The sequence below is a fragment of the Anthonomus grandis genome, chromosome 8 (genome assembly GCF_022605725.1).
Source record: "Anthonomus grandis grandis chromosome 8, icAntGran1.3, whole genome shotgun sequence".
NCBI lineage: Eukaryota > Metazoa > Arthropoda > Insecta > Coleoptera > Curculionidae > Anthonomus > Anthonomus grandis.
Genome location: NC_065553.1, coordinates 6589663 through 6608446, shown reverse-complemented (window position 1 = coordinate 6608446; position 18784 = coordinate 6589663). Strand labels below are relative to the sequence as shown.

Genomic DNA, 18784 nt, shown 5'->3' with positions numbered 1-18784 from the left:
TAAGTTTTACCTTATAAATGATTTAAAAAAATGTGCTAAATGATGCACAAATTTTGTGGTTTATATGAATTTAATAAAAAAAACTGAAACTGCGAAGATCTTGAGGTTTTACTCTACTATCTTTTGCAGGATTAACAGGAAACTGCCCGTTTTGTATTATGGTCTGATCTCGGACTGCATTTAGAGGCTTGGAGCTTACTAATTATCCAGAAAGACCAAAGCTTTTTAAATGGATCTGTTATTAAATCACAATCCTGCATAACATATCTATATATTATATTTATGGTATGTTATTGGAAATATTTACTGCTAGTGCACTGATTCTTTGTGAAATAAAAAAACTAAGAAAAAAACTTAATAACATATATTTTTCTCACAATGATGATTTAAAAAGGATTACAGTGACCTTACCAAAAACATTAAAAAACCTATATGTAATACTTAAATGAGCCAAAAAAGAACAATTTCAGTAATTTTTAAATAACATATAGTAAAAAGAATCATAAAAAGTGACATATGATAGTTCAATACTGTTCAGTGCTTTTGTTCTACCCTGTACACGTTATACCGTAATTTTTCGAGCATATGTTAAAACTTATGGAATGTTAATAGGACCCTTTAGAAAACACTTATTCTTATTTACAACAAGAAATCCGTTAATTATAAATATTTAAATTACTTCTGAAAACCTTATTTACACTATCTACACCGATTAACCAAAAACCAATCAAGTTGCACAGTAAAAAGGGACACACAGAAACCATCGGTTGTAGTCAGAGTTTGTTTTTATTCTTCGAGGCGAAAATCGATGTATGTTCCCTCTCTACGCATAACTACCCTAAATAAATCACCTAATTCGACTGGACGATGTTCTAGTAGATAGCAGCTTTTCTTTATGTGTGAACTATCTAAAAACATTAAGGAATGAATAAAAAATGCAAATTATTTTCAACTAATCACAACACTTACTTTTAGCCGAAAAATCGATATTACTATAAAACTGCATCTCGTACCATGTATATAAGCCATTAATGTGGCCGGTCTTTGTTACCAAAATATTTTGGGTTTTCTTCACGTAATCCTTATCGTCCACCGTGAACGTGATCGGATTGGAGTAATCGGTATACGTGAAGTCAGAATCTAAATCAGGGTGTTCATATCCCTAAAAAATGCTAATTTAGTCACCTTTAAGAAACAATATGTAAAACTTACGGTATATTCGTTCATAAACTTAGCGATTTTATAGTTAAAAACGTTTTGATCATTGACCACGTTCCACGTTTCCAATTGGTCGGAATAAATCAGGACAATTTTCACGGTGACTTTAAGAGGCATCATAAAAATATCCGGTTGATCTGATCGGATTTTTTCCTGCAAATCAGCATAGCATGAAGTAACCTGCATCAGCATTGAAGTAACCAGTAAAATTTTTAAAAAAATGTCACAGATTGATTGGATAGAAGTATTCTTTCTAACATGGACAATTTTTTTAATTAGATTTTCCATGCGAACATATCCCAACAGTTAAAAATGCCTAATTCTCGGATTGCATTATTATTGCAACAAATCAGTTGCAATACAATTTTTAGTAAGAGCTTTCATACTTTTGTAAAAATATACAAAAAAAGAGGTTGACTTAGGATGTAAAAACTAACAACTCTTGTGGTATGATTCTTTAGAATATCCAGAATCAAAAATATGATTGTCTATTTTTGTAAATTTAAACCCATAATATTTGTAAATATTACTCAAAATTGCTTATTTTCTATATTAAAGTAATTACCTACGACTATAGACAAACAGATATATTTTTTGTTATGTTAAAGTAATTCACCGAAAATTTTGGTTTAAAATATATAAAAGTGAGGCAAGAGAAAAGTATTCCAATTAACAACTAATACATACATACTAAACTCCTGGACAAAATTATCGCACCACTAATTATTTTGTCAAGAAAATTTAAATAAAAATAAATATCAGTTAAAACAGTTATAATATCTTTTCTCGTATAAAAAGCAGAACTGGACAAAAACTATGTTTATGCTTTATCATGGAACATGCTGCTCGTGAGGAGTGAGAATACATCCGCAGGATAGTTTTCATAATTTGATACGAGGAATGCTGCGAAGACTTCAAGCGGTCATTGCAGCTAGAGGTGGCAATACACGTTATTAAGAATTCATTATGGGTCTATTGTTTTATTTTTGTATCAAAATTGAAGTTAGTGAAAATCGATGCTTTTCCTTGTATTGAATTTAGTTACTTAAATCTCGTTTTGTTAAATAGAATATGTCAATTGTTTTTGTTAATTAATAATGCATAGTTAACAATGCTTATAAGTTTGCTTATTTTTTTATCTTTATTAAAAAAAAATCTCTAAAAATCAAGTGGTGCGATAATTTTGTCCAGGAGTTTATATTATATTACAGACTTTCTACGTTATACTACCTATATGACACGCCTTGGTCTTTATTACTTTGTTGAATATTAGGAGTAAAAATACTGGAAACAATTTACCGTTTTTTGAAATATATTTAAAGATAACTGATTTTTTGGCCAAGAAATGTCGAAGATAAAACGAGATACGGAATGTAGAGTGATCAGGTTATTAAAAAACGACTGGTAGTTGTGATGACTAAATGTTATTGATGTACTGTCGATCACATTAAAATTTCATTGCAATTACTTTGAAAATAAATGCAAATATTATATTATATAAGAAATCATTGCATGTATGCAGTGTGATAATAAGTTAATCATGCAACAAGTAGTCTGAAAAATGTTGGAAATACCAAATAAAAACGTAAAATTACGCGTTCTAAATAAGAATAAAATTATATTTATGTTAATAAATTAGGAAGCCCAACATAACCTTACCTTAAGTTGTATGATAGGATTGATCGATCCGTCGCTACTAACAGGATCGATAAGACAAGCCTTACACTCCTTCATGTACTTAAGTATGCCACACATGGCCGAATTGTGACCCATTTTATTTTCCACAACAACCATTTTACCCTGCGGAATGTTATTGATTGTCAGGATATGATCAAAAAAATCGACGTAATGAAATTCCGGTACGGTTTTGATCGCCGTGTAGAATTTTACTTGTAGGGTGGCTGCCAGGGTGAAACCCAAAAGCGGAAACGGCATAAGGTCCATTATCTATCAAAGTAAATTGTTGTTTAATAACTTAGTAGTTCGTTGGAGTTGTTCGTATAAATGTTTTAAGCAAACATATGGTATATCCATAGCTGCATGGTTTATATACTGTATTTTTTTTTTCTTTCTGTATTTTTGGTATTATTTATTACTGCATGCATAGAAATTGGCCCACTATAAACTTTTGACTTTTACTATGTTTTTTGTTTTAATTATTCATCAGATCAAAAAAATAAATATGATTCTTGAAAAAAAATTTATATGCTTTATTGTGAGTATAAATTTATTGTAGTGTTCGTCATAAGTCTAAGAATTCTTTCCCGAGGTAGTGTTTGTACGAATTCTAAGAATGTTTCCCCGGCGATACGGTGATGCAAAATAACACATATTTACATGACAAGAACCATCAGAAATGTTCATTTATAAGTAGAAAAATTCTGGCATAATACTGGATAATAAACTAAAGTTAACAGAGCATATCAACTCAATTATTACTAAGATCTATCTCTCGATGAAACTACTTTATACATCTTGATATTGCTACAAAAAGAATGGTCTGCGATTCTCTGATTCTTTCCTTGTTTAATTATGGTGCTGAAGTTTAAACAAATTACAGGATTTTTAGATAAAAGAGGAATTCAAATAATTCAAAACTCATGTTGCAGATTCACAAAATATGACTGTGGAGGACTATGGAGCAACGAGTGATTTTGAAACTTTGTTCATAGAATTATCTATGGCAAAATGACAAAGTATCTTTATGATAAACTATCATTTAGGTCAACCAAGCATAAATTTCAATTAAGAAATGTAACTAGTCTACTGGATATACGAAAACACCAAACAACCTTTTCAAATAGTGTCAAATATTTTACTCCGGGAAATTAGAGTTTAACTATGGAAATTTAGAGTTTTATTGAGATGTTAAAATTTGCAATTCACCAATGGTTAGTTAGTTTTTTAATGTTATTTTAAGTTACTACATTTATATATATTTTTTCTTATTTATTCTTTATTTATATTTACTTTGTAAGAAATGATAAAAGAAACTTTATGTAGTTAATATTAATATTGTTTTAAAATAATTTAGGATGCCTTTAAATTGTAATTAGGTAATTAAGAATAGGTATATGTCAATTTTATTTCATTTACAAAGAAATCTTTTGTTGTGTGTTATTAATTTTAGTTTTTATGAACTAAGGGTTAAGTGGAAGAGTAGTTGACTGGCTTTTGTCATGATCAACTAAACTTCGCCCTTTTTGTGAGTAAAAAAATATTGTGTAATTGTTTAATTTTTTATTATTATTATTATTATAAACTTCAATTGTGGCTAAACTTTACAGTAAAAAGTGATGATACATAATGCGTATCTCCGAATTTATAACAATAGCGTCCTTGATCGCTGAAAATTGAGTTTAAATTCGAATTTTCGAACATCTTCTATTTAACATTTTCATTGTCTTAAAAATTATTCAGATCATGAAATAAATTTCAAATGTGAACAACATTTCACACTATAATTTTATCGTGCATTTTACTAAGATATATTCGGATGAATCTCATTATTTTTGTTCTTGTTTATTTGAAGTTTGTCGTTCAATATGTATATATCGATTGCAATTAATTACACGTTCAACAAATATTAAAAGCATAATTATACTTTAAAATTATTAAAACATTGGATTTGTAAAGAAACTTACTGGTTTATTCAGGTCCCCAATTCTCTTAACCAAGTCAGCCTGCTGAAACTTATACGAAAGTTTTAACATCTCCTTTACTAGAACTTTATCGTTCAAAAACGACACAACGTCTTTCGATACTAACCAACATGACACACATTCATCAGGTTTTGTAATCTGAAAGGTCGAATTAGAATATTTCTTTATTACAGCACTCGCAATTAATTATTATTACTAAACTCTTCATTCAAAATTATTAATTATGAAATGATATAGTTTTTCAAATGAACTATAGTGATACCTGATAAAACTTCAATTGACTATCGACGAGGGCCACCTCAAACTGCACCGTCTCACCTCTACTAACTTTGACAGGGTGCACCAGGTGGCATACCGCCTGTTCCCAACATTTTACCCGCTGTTCCACTCTAGGGTCCGTGGTAATAGTAATTTCTTCGTCTAAATCCAATTCAAACCAGACTGCGATTGAGGTCAAGGTAGAATCTTCAAGACACTCAAACTATAGAGAAGAATTTTTTTTAACAAAATTCACTGCAAACTACTCAATTGACTGTATAATGATAAATTAAAGCGATTTTTCCCAAAACAGACTTTGTCAGTACTCCCTTTATTATTGGTAAAACCTTTGACAAATGGTGTTTTTATGAAAATAAACGTACTACTAGAAGCGCCTTCCCGCGACAACATTCTAAAATAAATTCAAATTTATGAGTAAACTATATACTTTAAAAATACAACAAAACGTATGGCTAAAAATTATTTATGTCTAAAATTACTCAAAACTAAGAATGCAACTAATAATAACATCAAGGCATTAAACAATTAGGTCACAGAAGTTCTGCAAAATTGGTAATTAGTTACTCCTTAAGGCAGAGTAAGAATTCTCAGTTTTCTGAAATATAAACTGCAGCTCTTTCAGTTCAGATTAGCAATCATTCTTATCAAAAATGCAATTAATCAGGTAAAGCAAAACAATCTTATTACTTAATTATTTATATACTCTGGGGGAATTTAAGGCAATATTTGTAGGCAATGTAGAATTTCATTAAGATTTATATTGTATGGGTACTATATAATTTTGCAATCACAGGTAGTGTTGTAAATGGAAATATTTCCATGGAAAGGGAAATATTGGAAATTTCTGAACGTGCCTTAGAACATTCAAAGGCCTTTCAATGTTCTAAGGAACGAAATAAAATGCTTATTAATATTATTATAATAACCATATTATTTATCCATTATTTATAAAGTGGATCCTCAAATTACGAGATTACCACTAACCAAAACACTTTATTTTTACTCTCGACACGTGTTTCGCTAACGATGTTCGCATCTTCGGGAGAAGATTAAAACTTAATTGAAATATTTTAAACAGAGGTATGCGGTATGCTTATAACCACATACCACAGTTAAGTGAAATCAATACTAAGATATGGAATATTACTCTGGGGCATTATGTATTACAAAACTTTAAGTCCTCTTCTAATGATGCAGAATAAAATACAAAAAATTATTCTTAAAAAAACATATTTATTGACCATTTTATATACAGTGTGACCCATTTGTTTTCGGGTCACCCTGATAAAAAGTTTATTTTTGGTGCGATTTTGCTTGGGTTTTTTTTAAATGTTAGGTCCAAAAAACTGCATCATTATAACAAAAAAAAAATTCTGCCATGCAAATTCCAAGGCCTACTAATGTCAGTTTTTAAGGGTCAAATTTTAAGAAACCATGCTAGGCATTTTTTCAGCAAAAAATTGTGCACGTCACTGGATTCGGCATGCACCAAAACGGCCTTATACCAAATTTCACCAAAAAATATTAAATAATAACATTTTTATGATAAAAAAAAAAGAAATGCGCTTTACTTCTAAATTGCCTCTAAAAATTATTGAAATATTGAACACTATTGTGTCTAAAAATTATTGACATCTAACTGTTAAAAGTGGTAATAGAACGTGTTTAAATAGTATTAGTAATCATGGAAAATTTAAATTTAAGAGAAAAAATTGAAATTGTTCGTCTTGTTGGTGGTAACACGCGTTCGATAAGAGAAGCTGCCAGAGAATTTAATATTAGGCATCCTGATAGACCAGTTAGTCTAAGTACTGTGCAACGTGTTAATAAAATTTTCAATGAAACAGGATCTGTTTCAAAAAATCTACTTAAAAATAGACATAATGGACGGCGTGGGCTCAGAAGAAATGAAAATTACATTTTGAAATATTTTAACGGCAATCCTCGAAATAGTGTTAGAACGGCTAGTTTGGTCCTTAATATCCCCAGAGAAAGTATAAGAAGATGTTTGCAAAAAAATAACATAAAAGCATTTAAGCCAAAATTTTTGCACACCTTAGAGGATGGTGACCAGGCAAGAAGATTAAAGTTTTGCTATTGGCTTCAGGGAGAATATTTAAACAACAGAAACTTTCTAGATGAAATACTTTTTAGCGATAAAGCCACTTTTACCACAAATGGCGTAGTCTCCAGTCAAAATTGCCGCCATTGTTCCGTGCAGAATCCAGAATTTATAATAAATGCAAGGAGACAGTATTCGCAAAAAATTAAAAAAAATTAATAAAATTAAATTGGTGTGGAATACTAAGCGACAAAATTATTGGCCCTTTTTTCTTTAATGGTAATTTGAATACAATTGAATTTTTGAATTTTCTTGAGAATGAATTTTCGAACGCATTAGAAGATTTACCCTTAAGATATCACCTTAATTTAAAGTTTCAATTAGATGGTTGTCCTGTCCATAATGCTCGTTTAGTAAGAGACTGGTTAAATCAAGATTGTGAAAACTGTTGGATAGGACGAAACAGTCCTTTCGTTGAGTGGCCACCGAGATCTCCTGACTTAACGCCACTCGATTTTTTTCTCTGGGGCTTACTTAAAGAAAAAGTGTACAAATCAAGACCTCAAAATTTAGAAGATCTACAAGTCAGAATAATCCAGGTTTGTTCAGAAATTAATCCAGAGCAAGTCCGTAAAGTTATTTTAAATGTAGGCAAAAGGAATGTAAAATGCATAGAAAACAATGGTGAATTAGTAGAAATTTCAAAAATTTAGTAGAGGTTAATTTTTAATTTTTTTGTTTGTTGTTTTTATTTTATTTGTATTTATTTTTGTTAGTTTATTCTTTGTTTTTATTTGTATTTAGTTTGAAATTGTTATTTGCTTGTATTATCTTTGTTTAATTTGTTTTTTTCATGGCTATCTACACATTTTTAAATGTAAATAAATGCATAATTTCCCTTTTTATTTTTTGTTATAAAATTGTTATTACTTAATATTTTTTGGTGAAATTTGGTATAAAGCCGTTTTGGGGGATGCCAAATCCAGTGGTGTGCACAATTTTTTGCTAAAAAAATGCCTAGCATGGTTTCTTAAAATTTGGCCCTTAAAAACTGACATTAGTAGGCCTTGGAATTTGCATAGCAGAATTTTTTTTTCTTATAATGATGCAGTTTTTTCGACCTAACATTTAAAAAAAACCCGAGCAAAATCGCACCAAAAATAAACTTTTTATCAGGGTGACCCGAAAACAAATGGGTCACACTGTATAATGAAATCTATATAAATATAAAAACTTTCATGAAAAAATTAGATATCCAATAAATCATAGCCAAAGCACTAGATCTAATGAAGATAAACATGAATGAGTTTGAAAAGAGATCCAATTAATTTTTAGGGTATAGGTAAAGAGAAACCCAGAAACATCAAAAGTAAAAAAATTAGTAAAATGGTGAAGCACTATATTCTGAACAATCTTAAAAAGTTTACCTCTTTGTAACCTAATATTGTAGTTGCCATATCATATTATATGTTTTATTACCTTACTGTTACTATTTTAAAAATTATTTAGAAGCTCGCTTTAAAATCTATAATGAATGTTGAACAAAAAAAATGGACTCTTTTATTTATTTCTTCCCATACAGATGCTTGCATCTAGGGGAATATAACGACTTACTATCATAAAACAACTTATATTTGAAACTATGATTTAATAAGTTGAATATAAAATTTTCAGACTTACTTCAATAAATCTGGAATACGCCTTTAGATCATCATTGGCTAAATCATTCATTTCCAAAACGTCATAAAAATCAAGATCAAATACTTTCACAGGTACTGATAAATATTCAATGTTTTTCCTCGATAAGTCTTCCGCTTCATAAGGTTCCGCGTCCACTTGTCTTATACACATTTGCGACAAATGCAACTCCTTAATTTCGTTTGTCACGCGGAAACTTTGAAAGTCATTGTAGTTTATCGCTAAGGGGTAAGGTCATTATTTTTTTGAATGACATGAAAAAGAGACCTACCAGCTGCGTATACTCTGGCCCCACATGGTACAATTTTAAAATTATTTTTTTCTGTAATCAGTACTTCGTGCGCATGTAACAAAGTTTCGAGCATCCGCTCTCCAAACAATGCACAATCGAAAATTTCAGTTACCTAAAATGTTATCTTATACTGTGAAAGCAAAGACTTAAGTTGGCACTTACAAGTAGATTACAAGGTGCAGGTGCCTCTGTCAATTTCGTTGAATAGCAATTTAAAACTTTTACATTACTCCTGTGATTTTCTTTCATCACATTTTCGCACATTTTTGCTAAAGTTTTGTTTTCTTCTATAGCAGTGACACTGGCTTCTGGATCTTCTGATGCAATTAATGATAATAATCCACAGCCTGAGCCAATGTCAATAACGTTTTTGTAGCCTGGAAATGAAATAAGAAATTTGTGATTAAGTAATAAGGTTAAATATTACAACATTGAACAAATTGGATACTAATAGTTTCATTGTTTTAGCATCTTATTGGAAATTTATTCTTTCTATTTAGTCTTTGATGTAATATATATATTATTATTGTCATCTTATTTATATTAACTCATAATTTTTATGCATTTCATCAGTTAGTGTTTCGAACAATTTTTATGTTCTTGCCTTGGTGTATGTGATTGTTAGTATTATTGTATAAGAAATAAGAAGTCGAGATAAATTCTAAGGTCACATAAGAGAAACTACATCTTTAGGTGTGTAGGTACTTGGATTTGATCACAGATCTTCAACTACTTTTTATATACTTGCTACCTACTTTTAAGGAATATTACTATGAGTCAATGAGAAGCAATTTACATTTACACTTTTTGAGGTAAGGAGAGTTTTAATTAATATGTGCTTTCCATATTGGATTATCTAGATTATCATTGAGTTTTCTCAACTGTTGGTTAAGCTGAGGGCTAAGTATGATATTAATGAGCCTATTTCTTGACTAATTTGTAAGGTTAATGCTTTTGGCAAACAAATAAATCTCTTCAATTCAACTCTAAAAAAGATTTTTTAAAAATTACTTAGATTAATTTTATTAGATTTGTTTTGATTTATATACTTGTGCTTTAAATATAAGTGATATTTTGGGATATATGTTATTTGTAAATGGTTTAATTTAAATAAATAAATTTTCAACAAAAATTCAATATCTTATTTTCCACAAACATCTGTGATACTGTCAACTGTGACACCTTGTAAAATATTATTGAAACTCTTAATATTTCTTGTATTAATTTGTGGTTGTTTTGAATAATAATGCTTATTAATAATTATTTGTGTATTTTGATTTATCAAATCTTGAGTATTTTTAAATAAATTTATCCTGTTTTAATATTTTTGGATCACATGGTATATAATTAATCAAAACAGGGGTATTTAAGAAATTAGGGATAGGGACTCTTTCTGCTGTTCACTTTTACAAATTTCTAGTGTTTTAGATTTCTAGTGCTTAATTAGCTCGAATGTTAGTTATCTGCATAGATTAATGTTTACAGAGAAAGACAGACTCACAGGCGCCTCCGGCTTTATAATAAGGCTCCAGAAAGTTTCAAAAGGATTAAGGGACAAAAACTTTTTAAAAGGAAGGTGAAAAGATTACTAACAGACTCAGAGGCATACAACCTAAATTATATTTATGATTATAGTGTCAATACTAGCTGCGACGGCTTTGGTTCAACAATTTCACTTTGTATTGCTTCTATAAATAATTTTTAAATAAATGATTTGTACCTCTTTTTAGTTCAATTAAATTGAATTTGCAAATATAATCTGGTCCCCTTGTTATCAAGATAACATATGTCAAATTGAAAATTTGACATATGTTATCTTAAAATCCATTCCAGATTTATAAACTTGGTAAAATACAGACTATTTAAATCTGGGGTACTTCTTAATACTCAGCAAACTGAAAAAAATGCTGAGTGGGCTGACCAGATGTCCTGACTGTTTGGCTCTCTTCTCAATCCATATCCCAATTTATGCAACTAGAGGTTTCAACCTTCTGCATATTCCCTTTTGTTGAACATCATATCTGTTAAACAATCCCATAAATAGGATTTCTGTAACAGTCAACAGGTATGATAGTCTTGATTTCTTTTGCAGTAATTTTAAGACATATGCTCATGATGTTATCTTAATTTAGTTTTCCATTTCTAGATTCTTAATAGTCAGAATGTTTATGTAAATGTTGATAGGTATAAATAAATAAATAAATTGTTATTATTATTAATAAATTAAGTTTCTACATATGTAAATAAAACATGCATAAGAACATATGTATATAAAGTTAAAAATTGTTGATAGTGATATTCACAATTGAAAAATTAATTGATTCAGTCTGATGATGCCTCTAAAAGCAACAACATATAGTCTTAAAAATAAAAACCTAACTATGACATGATTAATTTGTATAATATTTTTGTTATCACTTAAGTTATGTTATTAATCTAAATAAACCAATTTAATATTATCTGGGAAAGACATAATAACAATCCATTACCTCTTCCAATAACTTTTTTAATAGCCTCATAATAAGCAGAATTCCTGCATACATCATTCAACATTTTAAAATGCCACCTTGGAATTTGCCTCCATTTGCAATGCATTAAATTTTTTTCAGCTGGAAGATAATTTTTACTACATGCAACTGCTTTGTCTAGGTATGTTCTTGCTATGTCAATTTGGCCCATTCTACAAAGAATTGACTAAATATTATTTGATTACTACCTAGTATAAAATAAATACAAAATTATCAATAATTTTCCTAATTGGTTCCACATTGCTTGCCAAAATTATTAATTACAATAAAAATAATCAGTGTCAATGGCCAAATCATAATTAAATTTTTTTCAGCTTCTAGGTGCGTTCCCAATAAATAAGGTTCATCTTTTTAGATATGGCTACTTACTTAAATAAATATCCTCCCAAATTGTTCAAGATAATATAATTATTAGGAAAAAAATTAATGGCTTGCAAATATATCTTTAACAGCTCTTCAGTATCATTCGCCTCTTCCAAAACTATCCCTATTCGGCAAACTAGCTTAGTAAAACCCAGCTGCACTGCAGGTGTTGAAGTCGAAGGGTCATCCAAACTATCAAAGTAATTGACAAAATTCTCATAAGCATCAGGATAATTGTTATTCTTAAAGCATTCTTTGGCTTTGTTCAGATAGAAGGTACTATTCATCTTGTTTGGCTTCAAGGAGATTTGGGATAAAATTTTAGGAACTCGAGATTCAGATGAGCCCAACATTCCTAGGGGTGAGCTTGAAGCCTCGAAATTACACAGCTTAAATTGTTTCGTGTTTTGTTTGGACAATAGAAATTTAAGAAATTAGGAAGAAACTAACAAAAACATTTTGGAAGTAGATCCCCAGACGGGAGTTTCTGGAAATGTCATAAGTGACAACTAACTGACAAGTCTGTCAATGTCAAGTCTAAAGGCCATATCACATGTGCATCGCATTATCGATTGCGATTGATGCGCGTAATCAGTTAAGCGCACTTTATGACTGCTGATATAATTTGCATGTGTCATATGATCAAATAAATATGTGGTTTAATTTAACGTAATGAGCCATAATTAAGTCGGACAGTAGCAGACTTCTTAGACCCAACTTGACACATAAGTACTTCTTAATTTTTTGGTGCCTTGTGTTTGTCCGTACTCTTCATACAATGTGTAATGTCGTTTTCAGCAAAATATTGTGGCCAAGTTGCTGAAGTTATGTTTTTAGCCAGGAGTGTTGGTTTCTTCCTGGGTCTGGTGGTCCTTCTATTTTTCTTTGTAGAATTAATAGATTTTCGTTAGTTGTGCGCTGTAATTGACTATCAGGAATCATAGAATTTTAAATTTATCAAAAACCCACTCAAACTGACCATATCGTTCCATCTAATTCGAATCAATTTTACCCTTACAAAATGTCGGCCCTGAATTGTTAAGTTTACAGAGCTCCCAGCGCTTCTTTAACTACAACGAAGAAATAAACACTATCGGATAATTAGCAGTTAATACTGGTTACAATCCAAAGGTTGTTAATAAAAAAATCTCAAAATACAGGTCAAGAAATTTATTTGTAATCTATACAGGGTGTTAAATCAGAGTTACCCTGTATAGATTAAAAAAAAATATTACAATTAATACTAACCGAAAGCCTCAACTCAATCAAATTCTAAAGTTTCATAACTAACTTCTAATATCTGTTGATGCCCTCTCATACTGACATAATGAATATATTTTGCAATAATGTGAAAGGCCTTGCGTTTCACTAATTGCTTGTGTATTCCAAATTATGCTTCACACACACTCACAATTAGATTTATAAATTTTTCTTTCTACTGGTGCTAGGTCTTCTAAGTTGTCTAAAAATTAATGAAAATAACCCTAACTAAACTGCTATTAAATAAAAGTAACATAGGTATAAAAAATAGCCATGCATAGCAATACTGCCCAACTATGAAGAAAGGCAGTAACTACTAACCACAAAATTTGTGGGTAATCGGCTTTTACTTTAATGGCGTTCGCCAAGGGTTTTTTAAGAGAGATAACTGATAAAACCTAGTTTTGACATTGGGAAAGAGGCTTCGAATTAAGTTTCAATGTCCAAAAAAAAACTTTGCAAACGAATTATTAAATACACATACTGCTTTTTTCTGTTAATTCGGGTATTTCTTTATTGATACTTAAAACAGTAAGTGGCATATGCTGCTTTATTCTGTTGGTTTTAAATTAACTGTTTTTTCTATTGCAGAATCTTATATTTATAAATAGAAATAAAACGCACTACGAAACTAACATTTTATTTAATTTCTCTTTCTATTACAAGTTTTTGTAGGAATTTGAGTGTTCGTAGTAACTGGCAAGTTTAACCAAAAGTCCTTTCTGTTTTCTTCCATGAGTTCCAATAAATCTTGTATTATACGGTCTTTTTTTTTTTTTTTTGATAAATCCCACATGGAATACTGTGACAGGCTGGATCTGGAATGTCCTTTTTACATATGTCCCCATAGACCTTAAGAATTAAGGTCTAACTTAATTTCGAAATTGAAAGAACCTCGAGAGACCTTAACTTAGTTAATATTGGACAAAAGTATTTTTTTTTCCTTCTCGATAGTGTTTCTTCTTTTGTGGGATGCAGAGAAATCTTGAAAATCATAGAAATCTTCAATGTAGAAATTTTTGTTGTAACCTTTCCATTGTTCGACTTTCGTATTGCTTGAACATTGAAGAAGAGAAAGTAAGACTTGAAGTCATTAAAATCTTCAGTCTTTTTTTGACGCTTCAACGATAATTCTATCAGCCGACATAAATGTCCTGGTTCGAAATAGTTCACTAAGAGTGTCTCAGCAGCTATCTTTGATGAATTGAGAATATAAACGAGAAACGTCATAAAGGCCCAGTTTTTACTTTGTGCTGAACAATTGTCTAGCCAAAATATAAAATTGCCGGCATCGTGATTATGAAGCATGAAACTGAAAAAAGGTGCTGATCAGTTGCTCTTTTCCTCGATCACGAATGGCTTCGTGCCAAACAACTGCAACCGGTAGAATCTTTTTATTTTTTGTCTCAAGGGTTTAGTGAAACTAATATTTTCAGTAAATAGTATTTTTCGATAATCTTCGTACCCGCATTTATGTTGCGGAAATTTTTCCAAAAAATAATTATGCATAATAGTTACCTAGGTAAATATTTTACCCTGAGCGCATGTTCTCGACGGTAGTGTGATATTGATGCATTAAATGAATGAACATGTGCTAATATCAATTGTCTATCAAGTTTGTTAGAAGGTGGATTTTTACCCCGTTGGTTTTTGTTTGGAAGTTTAATTTAAAATCAGCTGACTCAACACAAAAAGGCAGCATCCAACAGTCTGCATGACAAATACTCTTTTGTTGCATTGCATTCAAGTGTATATTACACTTGCTGCCATTCTAACTTGCAGAGGGTTAGATTTTACAAAAGGCAGTAAATGTTTTCTCGAATTTGTAGACAAAGTTATATAGTTTACTGCTTTTTTGTGTTGAGTTTGTGTACAAAACAACATAAGACAATTAATGGTGCTCAAAAACAAATTTCGGATTTTTTGCTAGTTACTGCCTCTCTCCATAGTTGGGCAGAATACTCATCATGGTGTTTTTTTTAATGTTCGATACATGGGGGCTGCAGCTATCCACTTGTATAACGAAAACTGATATTGCATTCGCTTTTCTGTGGAGATCTTCTGGAATGAAGCCCGCTATATCGTCGTGAACGAATTTTCTCGCGCGATAAATCGTTCGCAAGCCTGACTGCGCATACCCTAAGTCTGAAGATGCTGGTAATACAGCGAAACACGTGTCACCTTGTCGTATATATTTTAGATGCAAGACTTGAAGTGACAATGACTAAAAGTTTCGCTTTTTACATACAAATTTAGTCTCTTTGAGAATTATAGACGATTTTTTTAGACAAGGCAAAGATTCTATTTTTGACTGACACAGGATTTTTGTTTAGTCATAAACAATTTGCAATTCCAATTTGAAGTAGAATTCATTATAAAGGAACTTTTCTGAAAAGTTATTATTAGACCTGTAAAATTCTATTTGCACCTTTTACGCGATTAGATACCTTATTACCTTACCTAGTGATTAGTTCCTTATCTATACATAGCGTTATCTATGTGTGTGAAGCTAGCGTCCGATCGATAATAGCGCTTTGAGAACGCAGCATATATCGGTTGCCAGCGACCTATTTATAGTCCGCGCTCGCTGTTTTTCCTGAAATTCCCAAGAGATTTTAATAATTTTTTGTCCAGATATTAACAAAAAAATCTCTAAATCGAATAATGGTGGTCCCTCTACAAACTAACGTGTTTTTGTAAAAAAATTAATTTAAGAATCAAATGTTAAAGAAATGAGAAAAGGCTTAAAATTCCCATAGGATTTGGATAAAACTTTTTTCTATAATAGATAAAAATATTTAAAACGATTTCAGCTAGTTACAAGGTTTTACAAACGAAAGTATTTTGATAAAATATTATTGAATTTTTAATGTAATAAGTAATAAATATCTAAACCGATTTCAGACGGTTGCAAACCTCTAAGTTTTTGGTAAAAAATTATTGAATTTTCATCATCCTGTTATAATTACTCATTTACTTACTTACTAAATAAATAAATCGTCATCGAACAATTCAATAATTCTTTAAGAACAAATTTCTGTCATAAATTCATTATTTATTACAGAAAAAAGTTTTATACAAATCCTTTGGGAGTTTTGGCAAAGTTAGAGCCTTTTTCATTTTTATAACACTTTACTTTTTAATTGATTTTTACAAAAACATTATAGTTTGTAGAGGTTTGGGACCACCATAATGCGATTTAGGTACTTTTATTGTTAAAGATTACAAAAGATTAAATCAAGTCTTAAATATAGAGTAAACAAACGGACAATAAAAGAAACAAATATGGGAACACAAAAAATAAATTGGCCAATAAAATTGCATAACAGAATTTATAAAACATTTAAATATTACATAGCAAAGCATAATAAAAATTTCCAAGGGCGTCGGCAGCCGGTAAGCTAGGGAGGGGCAGCATGAAGAACTAAAGACAAAAAACAAAAATTTTAATTAAAAAAAAATAAAAACCGAACAAAATATTTACATGAAAATCAATGAAACATAATCTTCTAGGGTTCTTTGCACTTTGTTAACAAAATCGTCCAAGTTTTTAAAAATGTGTTGCCTGTGTACACTCATCACAGCGAGGCCATTGAGTCGAGTTTCAGACATGGTGCTCCTCAACCAGGTTTTGATTCTCCTAAGGCTACTAAATGACCTTTCAACTGTACAAGTCGTACAAGGTAATGCAACAAGGATCTGTAAAGCCTTTTTAATTTCAGGAAAGAAATCATCAGTTTCCTTGAGGATGTCCACAACACTCATTTTGACCGATTCTGGTTTTTCCTCACATATATTTTTCCAAAGCTCTATCTCATTATGCATATTTGTAACACCGTAAACATTTTTAAATTCCTCGCAAGCCTCTTCAAGTTCTTCCAAAGAAATGTTTTTCATTTGCGCAGGATGTAGTTTTAACAAAGTAAATGATGGTCTATTTTCTTCAGAAAACCTTATTTCTAGGGAATTTATAATTGAGTCCAAATAAGGAATTGTTATGGACCTGCGCCAAAATTCTGAGGGGCTTTTTGATGGGTGGTTGCTACGGTGTTGTTGTCTTTCAGCAGTACGCGGTATTGATTTCATATCCAATCCAATTTTTTCCGCAATAACAGAAGCATCTTTGAAAATTTCTTCCCGAAATTTTTAAATTTTTTTCCCGAAAAAATTTTCAAATTTTTCAAATTCTCACGGTGGTTTTTGATCAGTTTTAAAATACGACTAATATGCTGTGATGCCTGAACTGCATCCAAGGGGACTGATTGGAGCACGTTTACTGTTGGTTCTAAAAGAGCGGAATATTTGGCTATCAATCCAAGGCTAAAAATAAACGAAACTTTGGAAGCTGCAACATGGAGCTGATATGCATGTTTTCTTGTTGCAATATTGCCATCTCGAGACAGGGTTTCTAGTGCCTCCATTATATCACAAAAGTTCTCTTTAAAACCTCTGATGCTCTTGTATTTCTCGCTCAACCTTGTTTCGCACAGCTTGGGAATATTGGGTATTAATTTTCTTCTTAGAACCGATTCACGAAAAAATGTAATGATGTCTTTGATGGCCCCAACTGTATTTCGGATCTCCGGCAGAGCATTCGGATCATTGATTACCAGGTTGAGTTTATGTGACGAGCAATGAAAAAATAGTGCTTTCTTGTATTTTTTACGCAAAATAGCCTGAACTCCACCTTCTTTTCCAGACATAGTGGAACAACCATCGAATCCCAAACCAACGCATTTATCTGGATCGAGATCCTCTTTCGTCAGGAATTCGTTTATTGCCGTGGCAATCGATTTAGCGTCCAAGGCTGTAAGCTCAGCAAATCCGAGGAATATACTTCTTCAATATTGCTGGTTTCCTCATCAAAATATCTTATGCCAACTGAGAGCTGTTCCTTTCCAGAGATATTCGCTGTTTCGTCTGCTAAAATGCTATATGCTTGAGATATCTTCACATTTTTGATGCAATCGGCCTTAATAACATCTCCACAAATACTGATAATCTCATTCTGGATGTCAACTTGCATTTTTCTTTCCATGCTCAAGATGGTTTTTTAAAATAGTGTCTCCTGCGTCAGTTCGCATCTTATACAGCCCTTCCAGAATTCCATCACCATAGCTTGCCCCCCTTAATGCTAGGTCGTGGGATCCGCAAAACGCAATACAGGAAATAATCGATCTTATAATTTTCCTGTTTTTTTCAAGACTTTCCTGAGAGTATTTGTTAATTTGCACATCTACTGGCACATTATCAAGAAAAGACTTAGCTGCTTCCAATGTCGTCTTATGAAAGTGAGTATCTGCGTGTTTTCTGCAGTATTCATGAACACCTTTGAACTTACAAAACGGCCTTATAATGAACGAACCTAAAACACCTCTAACGGAGCTCAGATTGGGTGGAAATAGTGTACAGAATTTACAGA

At 31.0% G+C, this 18784-nt stretch overlaps 2 protein-coding genes across 2 annotated transcripts; both read right to left on the bottom strand.

The window, feature by feature from the left end:
• Positions 1-349: 349 nt before the first annotated feature.
• On the bottom strand, positions 350-12590 carry LOC126739631 (protein arginine N-methyltransferase 9-like). Its single transcript, XM_050445395.1, has 11 exons — positions 12109-12590; positions 11701-11891; positions 9374-9588; positions 9191-9323; positions 8902-9140; positions 5143-5361; positions 4863-5018; positions 2878-3165; positions 1213-1371; positions 970-1162; positions 350-908 (listed from the first exon to the last, which is right to left on the bottom strand). The coding sequence occupies exons 1-11, from the start codon at positions 12453-12455 to the stop codon at positions 787-789; spliced, it is 2262 nt and encodes a 753-aa protein (XP_050301352.1). The 5' UTR covers positions 12456-12590; the 3' UTR covers positions 350-786.
• A 4252-nt stretch (positions 12591-16842) lies between these two features.
• On the bottom strand, positions 16843-18065 carry LOC126739760 (uncharacterized). Its single transcript, XM_050445560.1, has 2 exons — positions 17555-18065; positions 16843-17483 (listed from the first exon to the last, which is right to left on the bottom strand). Exons 1-2 carry the CDS (start codon positions 18063-18065, stop codon positions 16843-16845), a joined length of 1152 nt encoding a protein of 383 aa, XP_050301517.1.
• Positions 18066-18784: the final 719 nt, after the last annotated feature.